The sequence below is a fragment of the Penicillium paradoxum genome (assembly GCF_028828445.1).
Source record: "Penicillium paradoxum strain IBT 22861 chromosome Unknown utg000002l_segment0_segment0, whole genome shotgun sequence".
Classification (NCBI taxonomy): Eukaryota; Fungi; Ascomycota; class Eurotiomycetes; order Eurotiales; family Aspergillaceae; genus Penicillium; species Penicillium paradoxum.
The window spans coordinates 2655739-2677566 of record NW_026643180.1 but is presented as its reverse complement, the minus strand read 5'-3'; the positions used below and the strand labels follow the sequence as shown (position 1 = coordinate 2677566).

Genomic DNA, 21828 nt, shown 5'->3' with positions numbered 1-21828 from the left:
AACAACTTCATTTTTGCCGTCTTAGTCAGCTTCCAGATCGGGGCCGCCCGGTGAGGAACTTAGGCCGGCTCCGTTGACTTCATATTTACTGCTTGTGCAGTCTGAACTTGCTACTATATACGGAGTATCTAGATGGTTTCTATTGAACTATATATGTTATCCAGAGATGCAAAGGTTGCCTCAGTGAGAAAATCAAACATCTGTCTCTCAAACCGTTATGGTTTGTCTCCATGAGCTCTGTGATGACACACCGGTGTATACTCCGTACTCCGGTTTCCATCTCCGACCCACCTACAACATACGGGGTAGCTTTTGTCCATAGCAACCTCAGTCCTTTGGCTTTTCCGGTGAGAGAACAACGACAAGCCTTTCATTTTTCTCTATGTTGTAGAAGCCTTGCACTGCTCTTCAAGACATCTAATACACAAGAAGTCTAAAAAAGAAGTCTCAAAAGTAGTTGAAAATAACGGTGTGGGTATCTATAACTATCAGCCTAAACATGGGACTTAGTATAGCCAAAATTGAAAAAGAGCAACATACCTAATTGAACTAATGCTCAAACGGGTAAACATTGAAAATGGTAATAAAATTATGAAGCCACAGCATCAATTGTCAAAATCAAGCCCAAGTCTTGAGCAGCTATTGAGGCCTAGATATAGCATGGTCAGGAGTGACCACCCTGTTGTACTTCAATGCAGCAGAATCAAGGCAGCACACATTGATAGCCATGTGAATAAAAGCTGAAAAGAACCATCTATTGTGCCAGATATAATAATAGTACACTTGACAATACCAGGCAGGCTATTCTGAAAGGCAAGTGCTTTATTGACGAGTTTCCAAATTCGGAAATGCAGTTTGCTGTGTGTCAATATGTTGATCACTGAACCTCACTGTTCTCCGTGTCCCGCTTTTTTCTTCCTCTCAGTAACCATATTTCTTTTATTCGTTTGATTTGCCCTCTTGCGCAGCTTTCGAACCACTGTGATCAAGGTAATGCTGTCTATACCTCCTCTCCCCTCAAAAGGCACTTAGAGATCTAATAAATCAAGAAGCAGCATCAACGTCAACATGGACGAGCCACGGCTGATTGTCATCAGGGAACCTGCTGACCCCAACGCACCTCCCCCTCCAGGGCCTCTTGTTGTGTTTGTTGCTCGCGGCGCTCCGGCTCCTACAATCTCCAGTCTGGGCCAGCAGAAGTACTGGCTCGAACCCGCCATGAAGGAAGTCCAAGAAGCATTTGAGCGCATGTACGGCAGGGTGGGAACTCGGCCCTACCACTGCTGCCCATTGATACACAAATACTCCACCCCCCTGGATCCAACGAGCGATTCGTTCCGGTCTATGACCGATATGCTCAATTGGGGTCGAGGACTCGGTAGCGATATCATTCTTGTCCTCGCCCATTGGGACTCCATTACCACTCATGGCCCGACATTTGCCAATATTTTCAAGGACTTCAAAGATGTCAAGGTCACCATTCGCGTCTTCGGCGTGGTTTCGGCTACCAGCATGCGCAGGTTCTATGAATTCGACGCCCACCGAGTCAGTGACCATTTCCAGGGCTTGATCAAACTCGAGAATGAGCCTGTTATCGACGAATCGCTGTGTTTTGTGAACAAACTCAAGGATATCTATGAAGTCAGGCTTAGCGTGGAGAACTCAATCGGTATGATGGCACGAATGACAGGCCAGCCAGAGGCAGAGTTGAGCGAAAATGTACTGTGGGCACTTTGATTCGGGGAAAGGAAGAGAAATTTTCATGATGAGGTGATAGTCCTCAGTGATGAATGTTGTCCCCTCGACGCACATTGGACTTTGTCTCTATGTTTATTTGCTCGAGATCTAAAGCATTGATGTATCTTTCTCTCGGTTGATGAAACATCTGAACCTAGTTGTTTGGCTTTCACATTGATAAGAGAAGGTTTGAATGCTTCGTGCTTGTCTTTGGGGTCAGGGGTTGAGTGATAATGAAATCAATGAAAGGATGCACTCCATTGTTACTGATATGTATGCGTTAGTATATTTTGAGCACAGTTGGAGGCATGTTGTTTGTTTGACACGCCTCCTTCTCTAGTAGTCCACAGTTTTCATTCCTAAATTATAAATCACATCGGTAATAGCATATAAAGAGCGTAAAGCACTCTTTTGGGCACCGTGCTAGAGTGCGGTGTCTGGTGGACGATTGCTCTAACATCACCCGTCCTAGGTGCAGTTAGTACTATGAGGGCTGCATGATATGATGGTGTACATATGTTTATAACGACAACTTAGTGTGTTCAATGTCCATGAAAGCCGATCAAATAATCGATACCCCAGATAAAAGTCTCGTCATTGGAGTTCTTCAAGCGCTAAGGAGGTTGACTTGGGAACATGGTGGTCTGTTGTCAATGCGCCTATGAGTTTGTTCAAGAAAACACAAATCAGATTCTCATATCAGATAAGTTGGTTACTCCACCATATGCCGAATTCAACCAAGAAGATCAAAGCAGCTCAGAATTCATCCAGATTTTGTCCTACAAACCAATCGGACGACACCCGTTCATCAAGCATTTATGCGCTGTTACGCCAAGCTATGCACAACGAGCTCAGCAGAAACCTACATTCAACTCTGTGTATCAGGTTATGGAGTACGGAGTAGCCATTTGCGAGCAATGTGCCAACTTGATACATCACAATGGCGCAATCGGACGTGGAGCAGATGCAAATCATCCCGTACTCCGTAGATTAAACAAATCCGTCGTGCATATCAATTTGACATGTCAAAAGTAGGACTTTGGAAATCAAGGTAGACACAACCTAAGGATACCCCATGGATGCGGATGCACAAGACGATCATGTCTCAAGACCTGACACCAGTCGTCAGCTCTATCAGGTTGAAGCGATGAGAGCTTCCAGCGTAGAGTAGTCTCTGGAGTAAAGCTCTAGGGAATGGTCCGATCTCCATAAGTTCGCGCACTGGCTCAAATTTGTCTAGCAATTAGATTGATTTTTTCAGCCATGGATGCTACGCCTCATGTGTATCTAATAAACCCGAAACACCGAATCGATCCAAAATGGCTGAGATCGGTTGTCGGAGGCCCCCAGTGGCCCGGGCTGAGGGTTCCAACAGGTCGGGGTTACGGACTACCGTGTCCTAGTTGAGGTGTTTTGCCTACCCCTACGGAGTACGGAGTACATCTTAATGTTCTGCGAAATAAAGAGAAGATCAGAGTTGTTTCAGGGGGGTTCAGGGGTTGCTGGTGTGTGACGAGATACTTACGGAGTACAGGCCTGATAAAAACGTAAGGGGGTTAATTCGCCTTTGACACAATGTCCACTTTGAACCTGACTAGTATTGGATAGGATCCTTCTCGACCGGTATCTTTAATGCCATTGGACCCAAATCCTGAATTGGCTTGTGATAAAAGTCTGCCGGTCAATAAGCCCGAAAAGGAGCTAGTCTACTCCGTACGCAGTACTGCATCTACGGAGTATTGAACATTGATTATTCCCGAGTCATTCCATGCAGTTAAACGACGAGTCTCGGGGACCAATGGGACTTCCCTTTAAATGCACTCGGTTGCATCCAGAAACTAGAGGGTTGCATCGAGGAAATTTTTGTAGGTGAACAGACCGCAGGTATGCGTTTCTGTCGTTTCCAACGGTCAATTCTGTAAGAGGGATCAGTTCACATCCTGAAACACTGGTTTGAAGAGATGCTCCATGACTGCAGGGTTAAAAGCATGAAAAAAAAATCACTCCGATAAATGGAGGTTCTGGTATTGTAATATCTGTTTTAGAAAGTCTCAACGGCGATCATTAGACGCGATGTATGCAGATAATGCACACATCGATCCGAAAAACGAGGCGAGCAATGATCCACAAAGAGATGCCCCGGAGGATTAGTGCGAAGGTTGCGGAAGGATATCCAGCGACTCTGTCGGTGAGGTCAATACATGATCTAGGCCAGGATAGCCAGCCACTGGGCTGTCACTTAGAGTTGCCACACGTACGGAGTAGATGTCTCCATATGACAGCTCCAGAGATGAGCAGTATCAAGGCTTTGTTCCCAGTCGACTCCGACTCTGTTCATTTTTTTCTGACACTGGAATCAATCTTGGTTTTAGTTTGCATTAATTCCCCCACGATTGACGTGCAGACAAGCATGGGGGCAAATAGCGTTTGCGATAGATCCAATATCAAACCTCAAACCTCCGTCCACATCAAAAGGGGGAGGCGCTACTAATTCTCACCTGCCAAGCTTGCGTGGGCAGGTTTCCAGGATTTCACCATTGGCAACCGTTGGCGAGTCCGGTAGCAAGAAATTTGAGACCTTGGAAGGAGCTAAAGCTGACACGGACACTCTGCAGCACCCGACAAGCAGGATCACGTTGATCACAACGTAACAACAATTGACACTGACCCCAGCAACGGCACGGTGTGATCCATAAACGGGGGTATGGGGTCAATGATGTGCAAAATAAATTTCTCCTAGGTTCGCCTGTCTCTTATTATTCCCAGGACAAAGGAGGTTGAGCGCTGATAAGTGGGACAGACAGACCCGCTGGGTTGAATGTAGCTGCGACGAGGAAGATCAGGAGTTGAAGGTGAGCCAAAGACCTATGGGGCTATAGCAGAAAATCTCCGTTGCAAGGGGCGATCGTCACTACAGAAATGCCAACGCAACTCCAAAATCTCCGACAACGTCGACTAAAACGGGTCCCGCTGACCTGGACTTACTGGGGTTCCAATCCGGGGGGGGGATAACCTTGAAAATAGATGAAGAGAAACTGCGTCATTGCAGAATAGTTGCCCCAAAAAATGGCACCAAAATTTCCCGAACTCTTCTCCCGAACTCTTCTCCAGACCCAACTTCTCTCCTGACAGCAATGTGGGCAGCAATGTGGGCCGTTTAGAGGATCGGCAGTCGGCAGTGGAAATTGCCACTGGTCGTGGTTTTTAGCACATTTAGGCGGTGGGTTTAGGTTGGGTAAATGAGCCGCGCGAGAGCCCAGAACCTTACGGGCAAACCGAGACACGGGAGATTCAGTTCGCCCGATCCGAACTAAATCCCACGGGAGCACCTTGTTATCACCACTCACTAATCCGGGGTTTCCCATGTTGCTTCGAACCTTGGCTCGTCTGGATCCCAAATTCAAGATCCGGAATCCATGGAAGAGCAGTCGCTGGTACAGATCGAAAATGACAATGAACGAGTTCTGGACGTCGGTTTAAGCAGAAGGGCCAATAGGCCGATAGAATTATTAAATTAACCATAATTTCCACTTCGATCTCAGAAGCAGATCCTCTCCGAGTTATCAATGTCCATTTATCTTACTTGGATCACGAATGCGAGGTACATACTCCGAACGGAGGACAACATACGAAGTACATCCATGTGGTTACGTAGTGGTATACATATGGTAGTATGTATCCATGGATCGGTACTCCATAGCTGTCGGTACCTGCCTTTGTTATTTTAGGTACCTAAGGTACTCCGTACTCCTTGTTCTGCCGAGCTCCGTAATATAATCAAGATAGATTGCAATGGCACACGTTTTTGATCCACCTCTTCAAGGTTACTATGTATAGGGCGGATCATCAGGGATCTCATGCCATACAGCATACAATATACGCTAGTTCTCCGGCAAGATTTTCCTTTTTCTTTTCTTTTTTTCTTTTTTTTTTTTTATTTATTTCAGGGGATCTCCACCTCCTGATCCATGGCTCGCAGTGGAACTATCGAGATCTGACCCTTTTGAGCTTTTTGATCTTTTTGACCTTTCTGACCTTTTTGATGCGACCTTTTTTCTTCAAACTTTTCCCCCTTTAGCGTCTCTTAGTCTCCCCCCTGTTCATCTCCAGGACCCCGTATGGAGTATACTCTCCATCCTCGAACTGGTTTTACAACATAATTATTATTCTGATTTGGGCTTAATTAATTGTTTTATTGTTCTATTATCTTCCTTTCTCTTTTGGCTATTCTCCTTTCTTTTTTTCCCTTTTTTTCTATTTTTTTTTCCTTTTTCTTCACCCCCACCTCTTTGTTCCCTTTGAGTCGATGTGGAAACGTTCACCTAGATCGGAGGACAGCTCTGGGAACGACTCAACTCATCACCATCTATCTGAGCTGGGTTTCCTAGGCCGCTCCAAAAAGTCCAAAAGTAAGTCGCGTTCGTATCTGGTCTGCTTCCGGACCCGATGTCCTAGATCTGAGACTCTTGTGGCCTGTTCTAGATGCCTCATGGAGAGAAGTTGGAAGCCAACCTTACTCCCCTGAGTGTCTCTTGACCCTTTCCCTACCCTCCTGCAAGACTTCTTGCGAACATCTGATATTAACCCGCCAGTTACCGATATTGAAGAGGCTCCCCACCTTGCTAACCAGCTATCTCTGACGTACAGAATTCCAATCGCAGCCGGAATCATCCTCTCGTTCGCCTCTCCGTTCATTTCGTTCATTTACCCGTGGCGTGGTAGACCGGCCCGGTAGCAGTGTTTCCAACCAGACCGATCCCACCCGGCCACGAACAACCTCAACTGTCGCCGGCTCCATTCACTCTGCCTACCCCGAATCCGCCGATCAGCCTGCCCATTCAAATCGTTCGCGGGTATCGGTTCATTCAAGATCGGGACAGACCACCGGTGCAATGGAGATTGATCGCACCCGCACTCGGAGGGAGAGGACCTTTGTCGGCAGTGAATGCGCCGTCTGCGAGGAACCATTAGAGCATACCCTGCGCGGCGAACGTGTTCTTCAGCTCTCGTGCTCCCATGTCTCCCACGAGGCCTGTTTTTATGAATATCTACGGGAATTCGAATCACAAGACTGCCCAACATGCAATGCGCCATTGGCTTTGGAGACAAGTCGCGGCGGCAATGTTCTGGATATTGGTGTGTCTCTCGTCTCTCGTGCGGGGCTCAGCGCGGCCAAAAAAGCTAACTTTACGTTTTCCCCTTCAGAGAAAATCAGTAACATCGTTCGCTCAGTGACTTCCAATGATACCGCTACAGTGCGTAGTGGTTTGACAAACCCGACTCCATGGGAGCAATCGTCGGGTCGACGACCACCGAGCGATGCTGGGAGTCGGTACACGTCCGGTACCCGGGAGCCACCCTACACACCTTCGAGGGAGCCATCCTACAACCCTTCAGCAAGGGATTCGACCTATAACCGAAGAGATAGTCGTGATGCCAGTAGCCAACGCGAACGCGTAGAACGATTGACCGTGGGCTCCAATCCTCGTCAACCCCACTCCCGGAGTGGCAGCGCGGCCGGTTCGTCGGGCGATTACAATGAAGGCCAACACATCAGCAGTGGGCGACGCCACGATTATGATGTTCAGGCTATGGAATCGGATGTCGGATCACGGCCCGGAGTCGCCAAAAACCCTATTCCTGCACCGATAGTTACTGTTCGAAGCGAGTTTCCTACTATGAACCGATCCCGTCAACAGCAGACCCTCACCTGTCTAATCACGGTTGAGGTGCCAGACGCCGATTGGCGTCCTGATGCAGATGACCTGCGCCACACATCTTCCAGACAGTCGCAGCCGGATGAGCCATACCCCGGGCGATTCAGCGGTGGCGGGCGGGATGCTCGATCGATCCAGTACGAACCAACGGAGAATATGGAAGAAATTGCTGAGGAACTACGAAACAGGGTGGACAACTGGCACGGCCTTGAATTCCAACGGTTTGGCAAGCTGCGCCTCCATGGACAAATGCGCGTGGGCAAGGATCGGGATTCCTGGCAGGAGCTGGAATGCTACCTCTTCGGAGAGATGCTTATCTGCGTCAAAGAAAAGAAGTCATCCGACCCGAATCACTTCGACGCGAACGGGCGACGCAAGCCTGTCCGTTGCAGTCTGAAGGGCTCAATCTTGATCAAAAAGCATCTCAAGTCGCTAGAAGTGTCACCAGATGAACCCATTCTTTCCCTGAATCTTTCTGTTAGCGAGCTTCCATGCTTCTATCTTCGCTTCCAGAGCCGTAACCAGCTTGAGACTTGGCGGCGCTCTCTGATCGATTTGCATCCGGAGGCCATTTCGCGCCACAGTGACTATGAGTATGACAACTCGGGGGCGGAGGAGGATGACTACCGTGGCAGCCGTGGGATTCAGCGACAGGCTTCTATCAACTCTTCGTATGGTGCAGGCAAATCTATCAACACCGCCATTACAGACTACACCAACCCCGACGCAGACTATCCTTCAATCAACACTATTCACATCCCCCTCGACCTTGTCGTGGTCATTCCGGTATCCTCCTCCATGCAAGGATTGAAAATCACTCTTCTGCGTGATGCCCTCAAATTCCTCGTGCAGAATCTAGGCCCTCGGGATCGGATGGGCCTAGTGACTTTGGTTCGAGTGGTGGAGGTGTCCCTCTTGTTGGCATGACCACTAAGTCCTGGGCCGGGTGGCCCAAGATTCTCGAATCAATCCGGCCGGTAGGCCAAAAGAGTCTCCGTGCGGACGTGGTCGAGGGTGCCAATGTTGCCATGGATCTTCTGATGCAGCGAAAAGTCAATAACCCCGTCTCGACCATTCTGCTGATCAGCGACTCATCCATCTCAGACCCCGAAAGCGTCGATTTTGTGGTCTCTCGCGCAGAAGCTGCCAAAGTTAGCATTCACTCGTTTGGTCTTGGTCTGACTCACAAACCCGATACCATGATTGAGCTGTCCACCCGCACAAAAGGTTCTTATTCATACGTGAAGGATTGGATGATGTTGCGGGAATGCGTTGCTGGATGTCTGGGTGCATTGCAGACAACGTCCCACCAAAACGTCAAGTTAAAGCTCCGCCTACCTGAAGGCTCACCAGCCAAATTTGTTAAGATCAGTGGGGCTCTCCACACCACGAAGCGTGCGACTGGCAAAGACGCTGAAGCCGCCCTAGGGGATCTCCGGTTCGGTGACAAGCGCGACGTCTTGGTTCAATTGGTGATTCAGCCCGACAATGCCACGCAGGAAAACATGCCCCAGGATCCGTGGGAGAGTCTGGTATCTGGATTGGAAGCTCTCGGTGGTGGCTCGGATGGAGACGAGGCACGAGTGTCGAGTGTCGAGGAGGTACCATTGATCCAAGCCGATCTAACTTACGGCGACTTGCTCCGTGATGGGCATCTTACCCATTCTCCCCGCCCTTCTCTTCTAGCGATTACAATGCTTCCTCCTAATCCTAGGGCCAAGGGCCAGCGGCCCTCAACTCCTCCAATTCCTCCCCATCCTTCGATTGTGCAGCGCCGCATGGAGCTACTCACTTCCGATATGTTGACCCGGGCTCTCACCCTGATTTCTCGGGGCCAGAATGATCGCGCTATGCATCTCCTCAATGAAACCCGCAGCATCCTCAAGGGCTTGGGCAAGGGTGGCCTACCGCCTCTGCCCCCAGGTGCTTCTCGGGCTGAGAGCGACGCCGACAGCCGTGGTGATACCCCGGTCTCTGCTTCCTCTCCCAAATCTTCTATGTTTGGTGGAACCCATTCATCTACATCTGATACCAACACCATAACATCACCCTCGGCAGTTGATGCTCAGACCTTGCTTGCTCTCAACGCAGATCTCGAATCGGCATTGGAGTGGATCAATCACCCGGCTGTCTTCGGCCGTGATTCACGCAAGGCAGTGCTGCAGAGCATTGGCGTCATCTCCTCCCAGCGAGCCTACACCTTCCGCACCCCATCAGAAGCTCACTGGGCTCAGCGCGTGTCTGGGGTTCGTCGTTTAACGGAGCGGTCCCAAGACTGGCGTGAGACGGGTGACGATGCTTTGACCGAGGAGTAGAGTCAGCTCTACGCCACGGTTTAGTCTTCCTTGGTTCTTTTCTTTTTGTCCTCTTCATGTTTCCTCTTTATGCAACGTTCTCCTTTTGTATTTCAGACTTGTACATATCGAGTCGATGTGTTATCTTGCCTTTTTTTCCTTTTTCGCGGTCTCCTTTTTCCATCCTATGATACCATTTTGTTCCCACCATGACTACGCATCATGATACCAGGGGCTTTGTTCTTGATATGTTTCCGCTCATCCAGTTGGATTTATGCTGTATTTGGACATAACATCTCTGTTTCTATGTAATTGCTCTAACGGTCTCGGCTATGACGCGCAGGTTGGATGGGGGGGGTTTGTTGGATATTTGCTTGTTTGAACATATGATGATTACCCAACTTGATTTTTCTATAAACATAGCCTTGCATAATTTACTTGGGCCTATTCTTTGTCTTGAATTAGTACGCTGTAGATGATTAGTTAGGTTGATACATATATGTATGTAGGGACTTTTGTTCTTTCATCTTGCTTGCTATGTTTGCTTCCTAAAGAACCAGGCTATTATGTATATTTAGCTTATGCACATGTATCTGGTGTCTTACCTCAGAAATCACTTGTGTCTTTGTCTTTGTTTAGTTCTCCTTTGATCAGCTTTCAGCATTGGTCTCGAAGTTGCCAGTTGAGGTTCCCGAGGTCGGAGAAGTGCTTGCTTATCTCCGCGGCCTCAGATCAACCTTCCCACCTTGCAACATCCCGACAAACGTCTGAACTTTTTCTTTGACTTCTGCATACCTCCTTCTATCTCATAACATTTGCATAGCATCATCAACTGCTTCTGACTATGCTCCGTCGCGCGACAGGCGCGTTGCGCAGCGCATGCGCATACCCTTTCTTATCGCCGATGCCCTCCACTCACATCAAGACCGTCTCACTGGCTGCTCAAATGTCGCGCCCGTACAGTACACCAGGACCCTGGTTACTTTCTCGCAGGACTACCTCCCTGTCCTCTCAGCCCGTACCTCCGCGACAACCCAAACCCCAGCTCATCTCATCCCGCACTCCTTCCCCAACCAGCCGATGCACCTTCTCCAGTCACCACTACCGCCAGAGGCAAAGCCAGTACAACCGATTCCGAGGCGGCGCTCGTCAGGATTTCGTATATCGTTTGGTGCAAAATGCGAAACCGCGCCACTTCGTGATCATTGGTGTGGGGATATCTGGGGTTTATCTATACAACACGGAGAAAGTGGAGATGACCGGGCGACGACAATTCATCTGCATCTCTCGCGATCAAGAGCTAAAAATGGGTGAAGAGAGCTACCGTGAGGTTCTCAGGTCCGAGCGTGGGAAGGTCCTACCTGATAACCATCCTCTTACTCGCATGGTTGATGGTGTGTTGCAAAGGCTGATCCCGCAAGCGCCCCTTGAGGGTGCTAATTGGAGAGTTCATGTTATCAATGATGATAGAATGGTGAATGCTTTTGTACTTCCTGGGTAATATCTAACCTTCTGGCCTCAATGTTTTGTAATAGACTAGTTGTGGACATCACTGACATTGTTTCTTTTGCTTCTAGGGGAAAGGTATTTGTCTATACCGGCATCTTGCCCATTTGCAAAGACGAAGATGGCCTAGCTGCTGTGCTGGGACATGAGATTGCTCATGTCGTGGCCCACCACCCTGCAGAGCGCGTGAGCACCAGCTTCATTCAGTTGGGAGCTATCTTCGCAGTATCGTTCTTGTTCGATGTCTCCGGACATTTTCCCTCTTTCCTCTTGAATCTTATGTACAGCTTGCCAAACTCCCGGACACAAGAGGTAGGGCTGCCACTATATCTATTGTTTGATGGAGTCGTTAACTCTCACTACAGGCTGAAGCAGATAATATCGGGCTAAGTATGGGATCGAAGTTGGATCTGGGGAACAACTTGTGATTGTGCCGCTAACAGTTGCTCTTTAGTGATGATGTCCAAAGCCTGTTTTAAACCTCAAGCGGCCGTTCAACTGTGAGTCGATAAGACTGAATGGGTCGCCCAGGTGGTCTATTGGACTTTGCTAATCATTGCTAGATGGGCTCGCATGCATGAACAAGAGAAACAGGCACCTCCACAGTTCATGTCGACTCACCCATCGGTAAGTTCGGGGAAGTTTTCGATCAATATGATGACTAACTAGCAGCAGAGTTACAATCGAATGGAAGCCATTCAAGGATGGTACGAACACTCCTATTGCATCGGATTATCTGTTACTGACATCAAATACCAGGCTCGACAAGGCCGAAGCAATCTACGAGGAGAATGGATGCAATGATATTAAAGGATACAGTAAGAGCTTGTCCCCCTTCATTATCGATACCACTTCATTGACCCCTTTAGTGCCTGGCTTCCTAAGTGCTTACAATTCAATTCGCAAGTCTCCTTATAGTTGAGGCGCACATGGGCAGAGCATTCAGGTCGATAGCGCATTGCTTGCAACTGTACAATATCAGCTATGAATTAGCGAGTGTATCATCAAATCCAAAAGACCTCTCCTATGATAAATGAAAAGAATAAACCAATAAATTAGAATGTTCAGCCTCTGAGATTCACCCATAGCATCGTTGATCTATAAACACACAGCGTGGCTGCCAAGCAACTGGCGGGCTCCCCCCTCGTGCAAACGGAGCAAACCCACCACCGCAGCTCCAAAAATTGCCCGGCACAACAGCTCCATCCACTCCCTTACATCAACCACTTTGATATCCAGTCGCATTTCTCTCGGACGCGACCTAATATCATGTCACTATCAATTCCAGGTCCCTCCCAAGCGGGGCTCTTCAAGCCCGGGTACCAGAGGTGAGTTCGAAAAGTCGGGAAGCCCGAAAACCCACCGCAATAGGGACCTCCTTATCTCGCGCTACTCTAAAAAGAACCAAATCAATTGACTGACTTGTTGTTTTGTCACTATCTAGCCACGATGCCGAAGATGGAGCCGTCATCCGTAACATCGAAGCCTGCCAGGCTATCTCAGGCACCGTCCAGACTTCCCTGGGCCCCTATGGCCGCAACAAGATCGTCATCAACCACTTGCAGAAGATGATCCTGACCTCCGATGCTGCCACTATCCTCCGTGAGCTGGATGTTGTTCACCCCGCTGCCAAACTGCTTGTTATGGCGAGTCAGCAGCAAGATGCGGAGATGGGCGATGGCACCAACTTGGTTATTGTTCTGGCCGGCGAGCTGTTGAAGAAGGCAGAGGAGTTGATCCGTATGGGTCTTAAGACGAGTGATATTGTTTCTGGATATGAGAAGGCTCAGAACTTTGCCTTGTCCGTTCTAGAGGGTATGTACTTCCCCTGATGGGTTATCGATACACAGGCGGGGAACTGTTTCTGACTTCGTCTAGAGCTCGAGGTCGACAGACTCCAGGATATGCGATCGGCAACAGAATTGAGCAAGGCTCTCCGCACAGTGGTGGCTTCTAAGCAGTCCGGCACAGAGGATACTCTGGCTGCGTTGGTTGCGGAGGCAGTTCTGACTGTGTTGCCCAAGAACCCCGCTAACTTTAACGTCGACAATGTGCGAGTCGTTAAGATCATGGGCGGTGGCTTGGAACAATCGAAAGTGGTGAAGGGTATGGTCTTCCCCGGGAACCGGATGGAATTATCAAGAAGGCCAGCAAGGCCAAGGTTGGTGTTTTCAGCTGTCCCATCGATATCAGCCAGACCGAGACCAAGGGCACAGTTCTGCTGAAGAACGCCCAGGAGATGATGGACTTCACCACAGGCGAGGAGGATCGTTTGGAGACTGCTATTAAGGAGCTCTACGACTCCGGCCTCCGTGTGGTTGTTGCTGGCTCCACTGTTGGTGATCTGGCCATGCACTACCTTAACCGTTTCAACATTCTGGTTATCAAGATTCTTTCTAAGTTCGAGCTCCGTCGCTTGTGCCGCGTTGTCGGTGCCACACCTTTGGCCCGTCTGGGTGCCCCCATGCCCGATGAGATGGGACAGATCGACGTGGTCGAGACAACCGAGATTGGCGGTGACCGAGTCACTGTCTTCCGTCAGGAGGATTCCAACGCCATCACCCGCACAGCTACCATTGTCTTGCGCGGTGCCACTCAGAACCACCTGGAGGATGTCGAGCGTGCCATCGATGACGGTGTCAATGTCGTCAAGGCCATCACCAAGGACCCCCGTCTCGTGCCCGGTGCCGGTGCCACGGAGATCCAACTTGTCGAGCGCATTTCCAACTTTGCTGACCGAACTCCCGGTCTGCCCCAGCACGCCATCCGCAAGTTCGCTGAGGCCTTCGAGGTCGTCCCCCGCACACTCGCCGAGTCTGCTGGTCTCGATGCCACCGAAGTGCTCTCGCGTCTGTACACCGCACACCACCGCGCTCCTGTTGCCGGTGAGACCTCTTCCGAAGATGACGAGGAGGGTAGCTCTTCTGAAGAGGAGGAACCTTATTGGACTACAGGTGTGGATCTTGAGATTGGCAATTCTGACGGAACTCTTGACACTGTCGAGGAAGGTATCCTGGATCTGTTGGCCTCTAAGATGTCTGCAATCCGCCTGGCCAGTGAGTCTGCTCGGACAGTGTTGAGCGTTGACCAAATCATTGTCTCGAGACAGGCTGGAGGTCCTAAGCCTCCGCAGGGTGGAGGTGATTGGGATCAGGACTAAATTTATTAAAAAAAGGAGCAGGGTCTGGATGCTATTTGATAATATGAGGCCTGATAGATCTTCGTACGATGATACGCTTTTTGAGAACCATTGTAAATTGGACTACTTTTCTCTTCCAGTAACTAAATTGGCTGTTACACCATCTAGAATGTACAAATATCTTTTCTATATACATAATGTGTCCAAAAAAAATTGAATCGATCATGTTATATCCAAAATGCGTCGAGCGAGCATCCATGATGTTTGCTTGATAGATAAACATAAATGCCTGAGGCCCTAATTGTCACGTGCCATTCCCAGATTTTCCTCGAGTGTTTCCCTTCGGTCTTGATATCAACGAGCCGCGATTCCAATCCCCACCACTTTCCTCTAATTTCCCTTTCTCTGGAACTTCCCACCCCATCCTACCTCCGCCATGTCCTTCACCACTCAGGCCGCAGCCCGCTGCGCCAGACAGCTCTCCGGCTCCGTCCGCCCGTCTTCCCTGCGCATCGCGACCTCCGCTACATACCTCACAGCCCGTCGCACACCCAGCAGCCGGCGATGCGAATCCACCCAGGCAGCCCCTGCTGCTACCAACCCCAAGATCTCCCAGATTGTCGACCAGATCAGCACATTGACCCTGCTTGAGACTGCCGACCTGGTGTCCAGCTTGAAGGTAGGTTTTGACAATCTGCATAATCGATGAATGTCTAAACAGGGCATGCGATCTTGCATATTCCCCTGGATTCATCAATATTTTATCCAATTGAGTCCTTCAATTCAAACCAATGCTGATTATATCCTTGCACAGACCCGCCTGAACATCCCCGACCTTCCCGTTGGCGGCTTCGCCGTGGCCGCCGGTGGTGCCCCCGGTGCCGCTGCTGCTGTCGAGGAGGAGGAGGCCGCTCCTGCCGCCGCTGAGAAGACTCTGTTCAACCTGAAGCTCGAGTCTTTCGAGCCTACCTCCAAGCCCAAGGTCATCAAGGAGATCAAGACCATGCTCGGCCTGTCGCTTGTGGACAGCAAGAAGTTCGTCGAGTCCGCACCCAAGGTCCTGAAGGAGTCTGTGCCCAAGGAGGAGGCGGAGAAGATCATCGAGACATTCAAGGCGCTCGGTGCTAAGGCTACCATGGAGTAAAAACTGTTTATTATTAGGAAACGGGGAGGGAATAGATTGGGAAAACAGCGAAGGGGAGAGATGTCGTCCTTGTCTTTTCCGCTTTTCTCTTTTGATTTCTTGCTTTGAGGGATCTTGTTGAGCATTTATTGTGTTTGGCCTGGCAGATCAAGGCAAAATGTACATTATACGCATTGTGTTCTGGGACCGTCTGGTACAGAGGGCTCGTTTGGTTAATTGATGCATTTAGCATACTGATGCTTTCCCTCCCTAATTACTCTAGATCTAGTAATCCGTAGATGGCTCTTTAATTCCTGGTATGACTGTAGAGAGGCTGGCATGTCAACGTGGTGGCAGATCTGAATGTCGGAGCTGCTTCGCGGATTTCCCGATTTCCAGAACTTCAACCAAGCAAACGTCCCCTCACCTCCAACCCCCACCAGCTCCCCTCGACGCCCTCTTTTATGGCTAGGTCATCAGTTGCCTCATCACAATGGCGCCAATTGTGTCAAGCCGTCTCCCCGAAAGCCCATACGCTGCGTTACCAAGGCGCCCAAGCCTGCACCACTCGCGCTATCACCCACAATAGCAACACAACTTTATTGAAACGACCCTTCCATACCACCCAAAGTCGATCGGTAATTAGGCCCACTCGCCGATCACCGTCTGTCCAAAGAAGCCAGAGAATCCCTGCTACTCCGGATGTGTATAATATTAAGGGTGGATTGATACTGGACCGCGATGGGTTCTTCAACTATTATCTCAAGCCCGATCGTCTCGATGGGGTGCTAGCTCAATTTGACGAATCAAAAGTGATATTATATGAGACTGCTGGGCCCATGATGCCGCCGGGTGTCAACCTCGCGACGTTCGAGGATGTATCTATACAGTTGATTAAACTATCGCACTCGGTGTTTCCTTCGGCCAGTGCTGTCCGCAGTATCTCAGTAGGCAAGTTTCAAAAATGTGCACGATTACAGAGATCTTAATACTAACAATCCACTTTGTTGTAGATGTTGACGCCGTCTATCGAATCTCGCTTAGTCTTTTCAGGCTGCCTCGTAACGGCGCAGGCATCTACGAATGGGCGTTGACCAGCTGCGCCAAAGCCAATTCGCGTCGAGCACTTGTCCAACTCGTGAACCGGTACCTCAATCTGGAAGGCGTGGATATACACCGGAATACCGAGTGGATCGCGATGATCAAAGATCTCGCTCTCGTAGACGAATTCCCTCCAGCGATCCTTACCTACGTCAAGCTACTCAGTTGGCGCGGCGAGAACGCAGCCGCGGCCGAGCTTTTGGAGCAGAAGATTCTCCCGTATATCAAACCGACCCGTATACGCCCTGTGCCATATGAGGATCTAACGATGGGGGGCGCTATGGACTCGCCTCTGCGCATGTACGGTCTTGCTATTGCGGAGACGCAGGGAGTCGAGGGTGTGAAGAATGCCATGCGCCGAGCGGCGTTGGAATTCCACGAACCAATCGCTCTGACCGAATTGGCCATCATTCAATTGGAATCAGAAGACTGGGACTTGTACGAACAATATATGAGTCTGGCTGCGGTGAGCGCATACATCCCGGCCTGCTTTTATCTTGCCAACTTCTATTACCGCATCTCCCAGGGTGAAATTCCCAGCCGAGAAGAGAGGGTCAAAAAGAGACTGGAAGAGAAAAGTGCTGCCAAACCCTGGACGCGACTATTTGAACCTCTGTCCAAGTGGATCGATAGGACGGCCAACAAGCCCATGGATCGTCAGACATACCGCAAGCTCGCTATGGATTGGTATGAGCTTGCTTTTGAACTGGGGAAAAACGATGCCGGATTTATCCTGGCCATGCTCTTCCGCGAGGATGGTCAGATGGAACTGAGCCGTGCAATCTATGACAACGTTATCCAGCAGGGTCTTCCGACCTCCGTGTCGAAAAAGGGCTTACTGGAGATGGAGAGCAAGTGGAATGACCCGACCTTCAACCCTGGCCTGCCGCCTCAGCTCTTGAAGATGAGCTAACTGGGCTGATGCTGTTGGTGGTACTGATATATCTAATGTAAAGCAACTGGTTGGATCCCCACCTTGTATCATAAAAATGTGTCTCTTCTGGGCCTTGATCGATTCCTTTTGTTCTTTTTGTTCTATATTCCCCCTTTTTCATCAGACATTCATATCTCATATCGCATCGTGTACCATGTAAGATTTGACAGCAAGAAATCAAAATAAGAAATCAAATCCGTCATGAATGAACAAACATCAAATGCCAACATTGCATCCCAATCGCTGAACGGGATACCCATGCCAAATCCCCACAGACAAAAACCCTATGCAGACTCCAAACTGACAATCATAATATTTGAAGGATGATATCAACACAACAGAAGAAGGGAATAAAGAACATAACAAAAGAGAGAGAGAGAGAGAGAGAGAGAAAATAACTCGCAATAGATCATTGTCGCTTCTTCCCCTTCCCTTTCCCATGTCCTCTCGTTTTCAACTCCACAAACCCAAGCTCCTTCAACCCCTCAGCAAGCAGCGACGAGTCCTTCATTCCAGGAAAATCCTTTGCAGGATACACACGGAATGGAGCAGACCACGCCTCGGCAAGAATCGGCATCGATTGTCCCGTATCTTCAACAGAGCCCCAATTCATCAATCGGAATTGAAGTCGGTAGAGACCCGCCGAACGGATGGAAAGGTCTGCAAAGATGAAGAAGGTAGCGGGTTGGTGGAGGCGTGAAGCGGCGTCGCTATAGTGGGAAGGGCTGGAGAGAGTTAGGGAGGATGGATGGGAGGGGGCAGAGTTTGGATCTGGGTCGGCCTCGACATAGAAGGGGGACATGAAAGCTTTGCCGGATAATAATGGGATTGATAAGTCGTCGTCTGTGCGAGCGATGCCGTCTGTTTCTCTTTCTCTTTCTCTTTCTTTATCGCGATTTCGGTCCCGGTCTCGGTCTCGCGGACCGGTTTCTGTTTCGGTCCATGAGGTTGAGACGGGGAAGAGTAGACAGCCTACTGTGAAGCGTGGGTCTTGGAGGAGATCTCGGTCTTCTTGGGAATTGGAGTCGAAATCGGTGAGAAGGATCTGTACGATTGGGGGTGGGTCGACGGGTCGACGATCCCGATCACCTGCGCCGCAGGCTCTTGCGGCGATCGGCTGTTGCCGGATGTGAAGATGATATCGAGACTGGGCGGATGGTCGCCGGGATTGTGGTTGTATAGGGGGAGATTCAGGTTCTGGTTCGTGGTGGAGGAGCTTGTCGAAGCCATGTGGCATTCTGTAGCTCGCACTCCGAGATTGGGGTTTCAGTTCTTGATGAGTGCTGGGTAGTATAGGGTTGAATGGATGGGTAGCTGTGCTTTTATCTGACCAGACGGGACTAGACATGGTTGTGGAACTGTTGCTGTGTCTATATGGAGGTTCTTGGTCAGAATATGGTTCTTTGCATCAATCTCTCTCTCTATACGTTGTGTAACCTGTCACCGATGTGACATGAGAGGGCTGTGTGCAAGAATCTCCAGCCAAAAAAAAAACACCATCAGGACCACTGACAAATTGAGATGGTTCGGATCGACAAAAAACGAAAAAGAGAGGGACTTTACTGGGACTCCACGTCGTACGTCCGGCTCCGGTGACTATCATAGCCCCGAGCATGGCCCAGAGATGGGTTGACTCTCTCATCATAAGCGTTGTAATAGCCACGGGTATCATGGCTTGCCTGGGGTTGATAGGATGGCAGCGGGAGGGCTTGCGGCACGGGTTGGCTCATGTATACATTATCGGAGGAAAGCATATAGCGTGGGTCTGCGCTTCTTTCGGGAACCAAGGCCGGAAGCCGAGGACCAAGGGGCGCGAGTATAGGGCGCTCATAGTCTGTGCCCTGGGAAAGGATCTGTCGAGGCTCATGTCGGTACGGATACGGCATGGGTATCGGACCGCGATGTTGAGAGCGGGGGACCGAGTCAATGTACGGCCGTTCCGGTGTGGGATGCCCACATTGTTGTGGCGGTGGCCTCGACATCGATTCCACTTCCAGAGCTGTTATAGTTTAGATATTGCGTCCGGATTTTGGGGCATTGAACACAAGCGGTCAAGTAGTCCGAGTCAATGCCCCTCTTCGGGTAGAATTATATATATGCCCCAAGAGAAATTGCGCTGAACAAACACGTCAAGCTTGAATGCATATCCTGGATCTGCCTGCGCTCAAAACGAAGGCATCTGATAAGCCGCATGTGAATGCAGACACCAAGTCATGACACTTAGGACTGTTGTTTTTTTTGTTTTTTTTGTTTTGTTTTGTTTTTTGTTTTTTTTCTTTTGCCTCTGTTGAATCTATACTTCCCTCGGGAGATTCCCTGACCACAGCTGTTCTCCAAAAGAAAAAAAAGTCCGCAAATTTAGTAGTGTGCCCGAGATATCCAATCGCTCAAAAACTGGAATATAACCGAGACTGAAGGGAAGAGCATCAGTACTTTTTTTTTTAATTATAATTCCACCCTCTCTACGATTGGCGTATCCACCGGTAAAAAAAAGGGAAGAGCCGGGGGAATAGGCCGAGCTTTGGAAAAGACGTGGGTTGTGGGCTGTGCGTGTAGTGCGAGGGATGAACCCACTACGTCTGTTCCTGACAGAAATTGGCGTCCGGGTGTCTGATCTCTCGAAAGACGGTCAGGAAATCGGATGTGAGTGGAAGTCAGGGTGCATTGACTTGAGGGTTTCTTAAGTATCTCGTGTTATCATCTTCCGAGGTTTTCGACCTATCAGGAGAATGTAAAATGAGTACTCCCTACAAACTTCTGGTCATAATTTTGTGCTTTTTTGCGAATCGGTCTGGCCGAAATCGGATCCTGCCTCTTACTCGACTTAAGAGTAAGCCGGAGTACGGTGAAACACGTTTCGCAGCAAACTCAAGAGATCTGCTTCATAGGGAGTAATTTTGTGGACATTCGTCGATTTTTCAGGTGCTGACCGACAAGCCTTCGAGCAGTACGGCGTACTCCGTACGGAATACGTTGATGTACAACGCAGGGCTACCAGCTGGTACTCCGTACCCTGTCTTCGAAGCCGTAAGCTGCGATGATTGGCGTTCAACCATTGCTTGGCAATCATTCAGAGAAATGATCTTCCCCCTACTCCAGACAGAGTCGGATGCAGTATGGGGTGCAATGGGGGGAATCACGATAGCACACTTCATCGCGAGAGCTTGGATTGTATACGATGTACGAGATGCTTCGGAGCATAGGCTTGGGTGACAAATAACAAGCAGAAGATATTCCTCAGTCCGGAGTAGCTTTTCCCGGAATTCAAAGTCAATTGGCGTTGCTTCATACGCCATTGTTGCTTCATACGCCATTGTCTCTTAATTCCAATCGGGAAGACAATGTCAGATCGATCGGTATCAGGCAGCATTTGGCAGAGTGGGGTTAAGTTTGGATAGACGAGTTCGAATGGGCCCAAGCGCAAGAAGCAATCTATTCGAATAAGAATGCTGCGCTATACTCCCATATCCCGGACAACGTACTCCGTAGTACGGAGTACATACATTGCATCCGAAAATTGGGCATTTGTGGCGCTCTGCCGATGTGGGCCGTGCTTTTCTCCATTTTGAATTGAAACTAAGAAATACGGAGTAAGTATTTCTCATCGGGAAAAGAACCAGTCCAATCATCGACTGGGAATTCCATGAGTTGCAGCAAGTCGGGTGGCTCAGGGCGGGTTGAGCTCCTCTTCTCGGCTGTCACCGTACAGCATTCATGCCCTGAACATGTATCGAGGTTTCTAGCCAATCCTTCTTTTTCTTTTCTGTTTCTTTTCTGTTTCTCTTCTTTTTCTTTCCCCTCGGTATGCACTGTCAAAGGATGTGGCTGCGCTGCATTTTCCCAACAAGGTGATTGTCTCGTTGCGGAGCTGTACGGAGTACAGAGTACTAGGTAGTTGCTGTAGGTGTGCTCGTCGCGCCTCAAATAGGAAGAGATATTCCGATAGACTGCCGTTCGTAGTCAGGCCCATCCAAGATCTCAAAGGGACTCGTTTCTCTGTCGATCCGGGACCTGCCAATTGCGTGGGTGGCTTGACCGATCTGTGGTGTGGAAACTTCATTTCAGTACGTGTCGCTGGCAGGCAGGGAATGGGAACAAATGAAGTGAGGATCAACATCCCAGATGATCGGGCATGTTGATCAATAGCACTTCAGATTTATCAATCAAAGATAATAGCAATCTTGAACTGTCATGGTCATATAGAAAACCCACCCTATTCAATGCACCCGATTTGGAACGGCTGTGGGCGCGACGCCCTGCATACAACCGCCCATGAC

At 49.5% G+C, this 21828-nt stretch overlaps 7 protein-coding genes across 7 annotated transcripts; 5 read left to right on the top strand and 2 right to left on the bottom strand.

The window, feature by feature from the left end:
* Positions 1–1068: 1068 nt before the first annotated feature.
* N7457_000984 (uncharacterized protein) lies at positions 1069–1737 on the top strand (the record flags this gene model as incomplete). Its single annotated transcript, XM_057172030.1, has 1 exon — positions 1069–1737. One exon carries the CDS (start codon positions 1069–1071, stop codon positions 1735–1737), a length of 669 nt encoding a protein of 222 aa, XP_057035933.1.
* Positions 1738–6043: 4306 nt separating this feature from the next.
* N7457_000983 (VWA and PH domain-containing RING finger protein) lies at positions 6044–9769 on the top strand (the record flags this gene model as incomplete). Its single annotated transcript, XM_057172029.1, has 3 exons — positions 6044–6146; positions 6385–8336; positions 8390–9769. The coding sequence occupies 3 exons, from the start codon at positions 6044–6046 to the stop codon at positions 9767–9769; spliced, it is 3435 nt and encodes a 1144-aa protein (XP_057035932.1).
* Positions 9770–10592: 823 nt separating this feature from the next.
* Positions 10593–14414, top strand: N7457_000982 (chaperonin-containing T-complex subunit CCT8; the record flags this gene model as incomplete). Its single annotated transcript, XM_057172028.1, has 11 exons — positions 10593–11245; positions 11326–11566; positions 11620–11644; positions 11709–11754; positions 11818–11881; positions 11930–11961; positions 12014–12160; positions 12367–12582; positions 12699–13069; positions 13133–13353; positions 13398–14414. The coding sequence occupies 11 exons, from the start codon at positions 10593–10595 to the stop codon at positions 14412–14414; spliced, it is 3033 nt and encodes a 1010-aa protein (XP_057035931.1).
* Positions 14415–14829: 415 nt separating this feature from the next.
* Positions 14830–15537, top strand: N7457_000981 (mitochondrial 54S ribosomal protein bL12m; the record flags this gene model as incomplete). Its single annotated transcript, XM_057172027.1, has 2 exons — positions 14830–15072; positions 15208–15537. The coding sequence occupies 2 exons, from the start codon at positions 14830–14832 to the stop codon at positions 15535–15537; spliced, it is 573 nt and encodes a 190-aa protein (XP_057035930.1).
* A 943-nt stretch (positions 15538–16480) lies between these two features.
* N7457_000980 (uncharacterized protein) lies at positions 16481–17530 on the top strand (the record flags this gene model as incomplete). The annotated part of the gene is made up of 1 exon (XM_057172026.1): positions 16481–17530. The coding sequence occupies one exon, from the start codon at positions 16481–16483 to the stop codon at positions 17528–17530; it is 1050 nt and encodes a 349-aa protein (XP_057035929.1).
* A 430-nt stretch (positions 17531–17960) lies between these two features.
* N7457_000979 (velvet factor family protein) lies at positions 17961–18899 on the bottom strand (the record flags this gene model as incomplete). The annotated part of the gene is made up of 1 exon (XM_057172025.1): positions 17961–18899. The coding sequence occupies one exon, from the start codon at positions 18897–18899 to the stop codon at positions 17961–17963; it is 939 nt and encodes a 312-aa protein (XP_057035928.1).
* Positions 18900–19110: 211 nt separating this feature from the next.
* N7457_000978 (uncharacterized protein) lies at positions 19111–19437 on the bottom strand (the record flags this gene model as incomplete). Its single annotated transcript, XM_057172024.1, has 1 exon — positions 19111–19437. The coding sequence occupies one exon, from the start codon at positions 19435–19437 to the stop codon at positions 19111–19113; it is 327 nt and encodes a 108-aa protein (XP_057035927.1).
* Positions 19438–21828: the final 2391 nt, after the last annotated feature.